Source organism: Melopsittacus undulatus, chromosome 8 (genome assembly GCF_012275295.1).
Source record: "Melopsittacus undulatus isolate bMelUnd1 chromosome 8, bMelUnd1.mat.Z, whole genome shotgun sequence".
NCBI lineage: Eukaryota > Metazoa > Chordata > Aves > Psittaciformes > Psittaculidae > Melopsittacus > Melopsittacus undulatus.
In genome coordinates, this window is record NC_047534.1 from 42507262 (window position 1) to 42514718 (window position 7457).

The 7457-nt window shown below is 51.2% G+C and overlaps 1 protein-coding gene across 1 annotated transcript in view; it reads right to left on the reverse strand.

Moving 5' to 3' along the window:
* Positions 1 to 153, reverse strand: part of GAD1 (glutamate decarboxylase 1) — a 29290-nt gene extending 29137 nt beyond the window's left edge. Inside the window, exon 1 of the mRNA XM_005152616.3 lies at positions 39 to 153. Coding sequence (XP_005152673.1) covers positions 39 to 108 — 70 coding nt within the window. The 5' untranslated portion in view covers positions 109 to 153. The remainder of the gene's footprint in view (positions 1 to 38) is intronic.
* Between the last annotated feature and the right edge of the window lie 7304 nt (positions 154 to 7457).

A 7457-nucleotide genomic window follows, 5' to 3' on the forward strand; every position in this document is an offset into this window, starting at 1 on the left:
TCCAAAACGCTTTAAACGAGGAAAATATCAAAACCTACTTGTGGGTCGTAAGTTAGTCGGGGCGGGGTCCGGAGCTTCGTTGGAGGACGAAGGAGCGGAGGAAGCCATCCCTTCAGCAAAGTCCCAGTCCCCGGGTTTCCTCGGGTATTCCTTCGAGGGATGGGATTTGCTGGAAGGAAGAAAAGGATGTTTTAGAAGTCTGGTCTCCCGGCGAACCACACCAGAGTCCCGTCCGGGGGCAGGCGGGCAGCGGTCTGCAACCCAGCCTCAGCCGCGCAGGTCCCGGGCTGCGGTGGGACGGGAAGGAGAAATGCCTCGACAACCTCAAGAGCCAACCCGTCTCTCCTTTGGATGCCGAGGCGCTCCCCCCACACACCCTGCGCCTGAATGACGGATTTAGCAGAGCATGAAGTCTATCGCAATTATATCGCTGGCCGCCGAGCAAAGCAATTATCTGATTCGCGTCAGATGGAGACCAACGTGCAAAGCGGGATTCGAAATCACCTGCCCAAACGACCTACAATCCCAAACGAAGCCCATTTCTGTGCATTCGAGCCCCAGACACACGTCAGGCTAAACGTTGAGGGAAGACTCTCAGATAAGCCCCCGCCGCCACAAATGTGGGTTTTGCCCAGGTCCAACAGCAGGCACCACACAAATGTGTATTTGCACACGCATGTTTCAGCAAAAGGGGACAAGCCCACACTTCAGCACTAACCAGCGCACATCCGCGCTGCTTTCAGCGGCATAAATGGCAGGAGGAGGGATGTCTGTCTGGGGAAGGAGGGTGCTGGACCAGCCCTCGCTCCTCACCAGATGTTCAGATCTTCCCTGGCCGACACCGCGTTCCAATAACCAATACAGGGTCACTGATCGAAATTTGCAGGGTCAGCGCCCCGCTCTCCTCTTTGTCCTCGCGGCTATCTGCGATTTGGTTTATTCCCCTTGTACAGAAAATGAAGGTTGCGGTAACGAACAAACGCTTCCTTTGTTAGCGGCTCTTTCCAAGTCGGTAGCTAGGGATTCATTTCCACTGCTGAGCGGATTTACGCCCGCGTGTAAACGCAACGGATCAATGATTTCAATGGAAAACAGGTATTTCACTTTTGTAATAGGAAGAAGAAAACAACCACAAAGCAGAAGAGATTCTCCAGACAATGCCTGGAAGTGAAGTAACAGGTTAACACAATGTCTAAGGCTCTGGCTGTCTTAAAATACCCTTTATCCCTCTATAGGTACGACAGCAACCAAAACCGATTTTAGGAAAAAAAAGTAAAGAAATAAAAGCTCCAGATTCTCAAAGAGGTTCCCAAAGGTTTGAAAAAATAGGATGCTGTTTAGAGGAGACTTACCGAGGGCGCGAGCTGACACTGGTACTGTCGGAGCCCAGGCAGGGAGACTCCAGCCTGAGAGCGACCCGCCGCTTATAAACTCAGCCAGACACGACGTCGGAATACCAATCGTGCCGCGGAATTTAACGAGAGATGACCTTTTTTTCCAGAAGTGCTCGGATTTGCTTTTTTAAAAGCGTGAATCGCCGGTGGATCTGCTGCGACGCAGGCATGAGTCACAGGGCTGCCGCCACCCCCTCCGCCCCGCTCCGCACCAGGGCTGGGGACCGGCTGGGGCGGGGAGGGGCGGCACACAGCGCCCGGTCTGCTTCGCTCCGCGATGGTGGGGCTGCCCAGCGGCGGCGGGGAGGCCACCCGGGCTCCCCTGGCAGGGGCTTCTGCTGGCAAGACCCCGCCGAGTCCCTTGTGCGGTCGGCGCTGGGGCTCTTCCTCGCTAGCACTGGCGTGACCCCGGGTCACCGGCTGTTAACAGGCGGCAGAGCATCGCGCACCTCAGTGTACCGGCAGACAGGCCGAAACGCCGCCCCGACCGTCCTTGCGGCCCCGTGCGGCTCCCCTCAGCACGGTGCGGGCCACAGATGAGACAGGAGGGGTCCGTGGCAACGGGAGTTTAGCAACTCCCCCTCCCAGTGCCGAGGGCTCTGTGTACCCTGCCGGTCACCCCGCCGGTTCTCTCGGACAGCTCACCCCCGCCGGTGTTCCCCCTCGCCGCCTGACCGCAGCGCCCTCGCCCCGGTGTCCGCCAGAGGGTGGCATAGACCCGGGCACGGCCGCAGGGAACACCTGGGTTTCCGAGGCCTGCCCTCGGAGCGGCCCTTAGCTTACCGTTTTATACCAGACACCCTCTTGCTACGAGAAACAGAGAAACATTAAGACAACATTTTGTTTTGTACCCCCGACAGCCCCAGATCTGTGTTTCTCCATCCCACTGCCCAAACATGCTTTGCCAGCACTGTGCAATGGCAACAGTGGTGCTACATTTCAGCATGTTGTGGTAGCTACGCAGATGCCTAGACCAAACCCTTCCCACAAAGATGGCATGCAAGGGGCTGGGAGGAATCTGCAGTGAGATGGGAGGAGGAGAAAAAGCCCGATGGAGCAGGAGACTTTCATCCCATGTGGGGGGTGCTGGGCAGTGCAATGAGCAGCAGGGACATGTCCTTCTTGAAGGACTCGAGGGAAGAACAAAAACTTACAAGCCCTTTTTGGAAAGGAGACCAGCCAACTGACAGCATTAAGTAGCCAAGACAAATGCTTTGCAGAGCACACCTACTGTCTAGGAACTGGACATATAATGAAAACATCAACAGCACAAAAGCCAGCTTTTAAACATAGCTCTAAAGGTTCACAGCATCAGCTGACATGACCTTTTTCCGTCTATTCCCGGCTATTGTTTTAAAGGTGGTTTCAACAAATTCAGCAAAATGTTTGCTCAGTTCAGAGCATGAGATATAATAAGACAACCGTAGCTGATGGTCTTTTTAAATGGAAACAAATATTTATATGAAATCGTGGCAGGGTTACAACACAACGAGTCAACGAAAGATCACGCGAAGAACTCCTAAGCCATCCATCGGGCACACAGCCTGTATTCTTTCCTTCTGCTCTTCCAAAAGTGCGTGTGTCTCGAGCAAACAGACATGATTTAACATCAGCATTTACACTCTCAGAGAAGCGAAGGCCCACTAAGGCAGATACCAGACAGTGAAGACCAGGGGGCTTTCAGCGGCGCGATAGAACGAAACGTCGCTCTGTCACCGCGATGCCCGCGGTGGAGCGGCACCTCCCGCCCTCCGCACCTGCGCCTCGCCGCTCCGTTCAGTACCGAGGACAGCGCCCGCCCGCCCCGCCCCCGCGCGGGCATTGACACTGCCCCGGGGGCGCGTCGGGGGCAGCGGCCGGTGCCGGCCCCAGGCGGGGTGGTGTGTGTCTGTGGGCGTGCAACCCCCCCGCTACCGGGAGGGCAGGAAAATGCCAAAACCGGGCCTCAGAGAGCCTGGCCCCGCTCCGCCGGCCGGCCCAGGTGCCCTCTAGATGGTGCTGTCTCTCAAGCGCAGACGCTCAGCAAAGCCGGCCTGCATAGAGCCCTCTAGGCGGCGGCAGCTTGAGGTCTCTGCTGATCAGGGTCCCCCCTCGCTCATTACCACGGAAGGAAACACCTGGTAAATCTCATTTGTAACGGACCCCATTAAAAATACAACCTAAACACAAACCACTCCAGCTCTGGAGGCTTAATTCCATGCTTGCCACATGACAACTGAGAGCTTTGAAACACCTTTGTCAGATACACGGGCCCAGGCACTGCCTCTCAGAGAAGTACCAGTTTCAGTGAGATTGTTCAAAGCCTTCCCTCCAGCTCTGCTCAACCCCTCTTTGCTGGTTTCTCTTTTCATGTATTGGAAAACACACTAGGAAAAACACTGATCCCCAGTATGGAAAAGGCAGTAGGGCTCAGACAGGTAACCCCCGTCACTGAAGCTTATAACCAGTGCATCAATTAGAATTCACTTTAAAAAAAGGCCAGACCATGGCATATCAAAAGATACCCCAAAAGTTCACCTCCATCCACTAATCAGATATGCTAAAATATGAATCTTGAGTACCCTGGGTGGGCACAGGAATGAAAATGATGCATTGAATATCTTCAGGACAAGAGTTAGCAGAGCTAACTCACAGAGATTCAGGTTAGATTCAAAGTGCGAGGGGGTCGTAGCTGAACTAGTGAGGCATTGTTCTACTATTAATGAAGACCAAAAGGCCTCCCAAGGGTGCCATCAGCGTGCTCTGCTCGCTCCCTGAAATGCCTGTACACCAATGCACGCAGCATGGGGAATAAACAGGAGGAGTTAGAAGTCTGTGTGCAGTCTAAAGGTTATGACCTAGTGGCAATTACAGAGACATGGTGGGACAGCTCACATGACTGGAATGTGGTCATGGATGGCTATGTCCTTTTTAGGAAAGATAGGTCAGCAAAGTGAGGTGGTGGAGTTGCTCTTTATGTGAGAGAGCGACTAGAATGTATTGAGTTCTGTCCAGGGGCAGATGAGGAGAAAGTGGAATGTCTGTGGGTATGAATTAAGGGACAGGCTGGTACAGGTGATGTAGTTGTGGGAGTCTATTATAGACCTCCTGATCAGGATGAGGGAGTTGATGAGGCTTTCTACAGGCAACTGGAAGTAGCCTCGTGACTACATGCCTTAGTCCTCATGGGGGATTTTAACTACCCTGATATTTGCTGGAAGACTCACACAGCCAATCATTCAGAGTCTAGGAGGTTCCTCCAGTGCATTGATGATAACTTCTTAATGCAAATGGTGGACAAACCAACTAGGAGAGGAGCGCTGGTAGATTTAGTACTCACCAACAAGGAGGGTTTGGTTGAAGTGGTGATGGTCAATGGCAGCCTTGGCTGCAGTGACCATGAGATGGTGGAGTTTAGGATCCTGTGTGGGAGGAATAGAATACCTAGCAAGGCCACAGTTCTGGATTTCCGAAGGGCCAACTTTGGCCTGTTCAATCAACTGCTAAGGGAAGTCCCATGGGAAAGGGTACTAGGCGGTAAAGGGGCTCATGATAGTTGGTCAGCATTCAAGGACCACTTCTTCCAAGCTCAGGATCAGAGCATCCCAAAGAGTAGGAAATCAAGTAAGGGATCTAGGAGACCAGCGTGGTTAAACAAGGAGCTGCTGGGCAAACTCAAGTGGAAAAGGAGAATCTATGGATTATGGAAAGAGGGGCTGGCCACTTGGGAGGAATATAGGACAGTTGTTAGAGGATGTAGGGAGGCAATTAGGACAACTAAGGCCTCCTTGGAAATCAATCTTGCAAGTCGGATTAAGGACAATAGAAAGGGCTTCTTCAAATACATAGCAAATAAAACTAACACAAGAGGCAATATAGGCCCACTGTTGAACGAGGTGGGTGCCCTGGAGACAGAGGATACAAAGAAGGCAGAAGTGCTGAATGCTTTCTTTGCCTCTGTCTTTACTCCTGCAGACTCTCCCCAGGGGCCCCAGATTCCTGTAGCCCCAGAAGGAGTCAGGACAAAGGAGGAATTTGCTTTGGTAGATGAGGATTGGGTTAGGGATCAGCTATGCAATCTGGACATCTATAAATTAATGGGTCCGGATGGAATGCACAAACGGGTGCTGAGGGAGCTGGCGGAGGTCATTGCTAGGCCACTCTCCATAATCTTTGGTAAATCGTGGGAAACGGGAGAGGTGCCTGAGGATTGGAAGATGGCAAATGTCACACCAGTCTATAAGAAAGGCAAGAAGGAGGACCCAGGTAATTATAGACCTGTCAGCCTTACCTCCATACCTGGAAAGGTGATGGAACAACTTATTCTTGACTCCATCTCTAGGCATATCAAGGATGAGGAGGTTATTAAGAGCAGCCAACATGGTTTTATGAGGGGGAAGTCATGTTTGACCAGCCTTATAGCCTTCTATGAGGAAGTGACTTGGTGGAGGGATGATGGTAAAGTGGTAGATGTGGTTTTTCTTGATTTCAGTAAGGCATTTGATACTGTCTCCCACAGCATTCTCATAGATAAGCTAAGGAAGTGTGGGCTTGACGATCAGGTAGTGAAGTGGATCAAGAACTGGTTGAAAGGAAGAAGGCAGAGAGTTGTGGTCAATGGCACAGAATCTAGCTGGAGGTCTGTGACTAGTGGAGTCCCTCAGGGGTCGGTGCTGGGACCAGTGCTGTTTAATATTTTCATCAACGACCTGGATGAGGGAACCGAGTGTACCCTCAGCAAGTTTGCTGATGACACTAAATTGGGAGGAGTGGCTGACACACCAGAAGGCTGTGTTGCCATTCAGCGAGACCTGGACAGGCTGGATAGTTGGGCAGGGAGAAACTTGATGAAATTCAACAAGGGCAAGTGTAGAGTCTTGCATCTGGGGAAGAACAACCCCATGTACCAGTACAGGTTGGAGGTTGACCTGCTGGAAAGGAGTGAAGGGGAAAGGGACCTGGGGGTCCTGGTGGATAGGAGGGTGACCATGAGCCAGCAATGTGCCCTTGTGGCCAAGAAGGCAAATGGCATCCTAGGATGCATTAGAAAGGGTGTGGTTAGTAGGGCAAGAGAGGTTCTCCTCCCCCTCTACTCTGCCTTGGTGAGGCCGTATCTGGAATATTGCATCCAGTTCTGGGCCCCTCAGTTCAAGAAGGACAGGGAATTGCTTGAAAGAGTCCAACGCAGAGCCACAAAGATGATTAAGGGAGTGGAACACCTCCCTTATGAGGAGAGGCTGAGGGAGCTGGGTCTCTTTAGCTTGGAGGAGACTGAGGGGTGACCTCATCAGTGTTTACAAATATGTAAAGGGTGGGTGTCAGGATGATGGAGCTAGGCTTTTTTCAGTGATAGGACAAGGGGCAATGGGTGTAAACTGGAGCATAGGAGGTTCCACATTAACATCAGGAAGAACTTCTTTACTGTAAGAGTGACAGAGCACTGGAACAGGTTGCCCAGGGAGGTTGTGGAGTCTCCTATGTTGGAGATATTCGAGGCCCGCCTGGACAAGTTTCTGTGTGATGTACTCTAGGTTACCCTGCTCTTGCAGGTACTAGATGATCTTTTGAGGTCCCTTCCAACCCTCGGGATTCTGTGAGTCTGTGATTCTGTGATTCAGCAGCAAAGACCAGTTTATGATTATACAGTGTTTATAACTCTGGCTTATTAAGATACGGCTGCTAAGCAGAGGAAAATTGTTTATTAGTTGTATTGCAGCCTGTGGTTTGAAGAGTCAGTGTTAGGAGATGCAAAGTCTTTTAAGAGACAGGAGTGTCCCTTGCCTAACTGTAAGGAGTTCATAATGCAATCCCATTCCCACAGAAAAGCAAATAGGGGTAAGGCACTGTGACACAATGTCTCTTGTTTCTTCACATTCTGAAATATATATTGTATTATATATGCATTTATCTGCAGGCAGGGCAGTAAACTGGACTTTTGGTGGTTACGATGATTGTGGTCTTCCCCTCCATAAGTGTTCTCTTTCTGTTGCCTTTTAATTGCCATTTTGTTTGGATTATATTTTAACTAGTTGGAATCACGTATACTCTTTCCTTAAAACTGTACACAAGAGTACATACACCAAA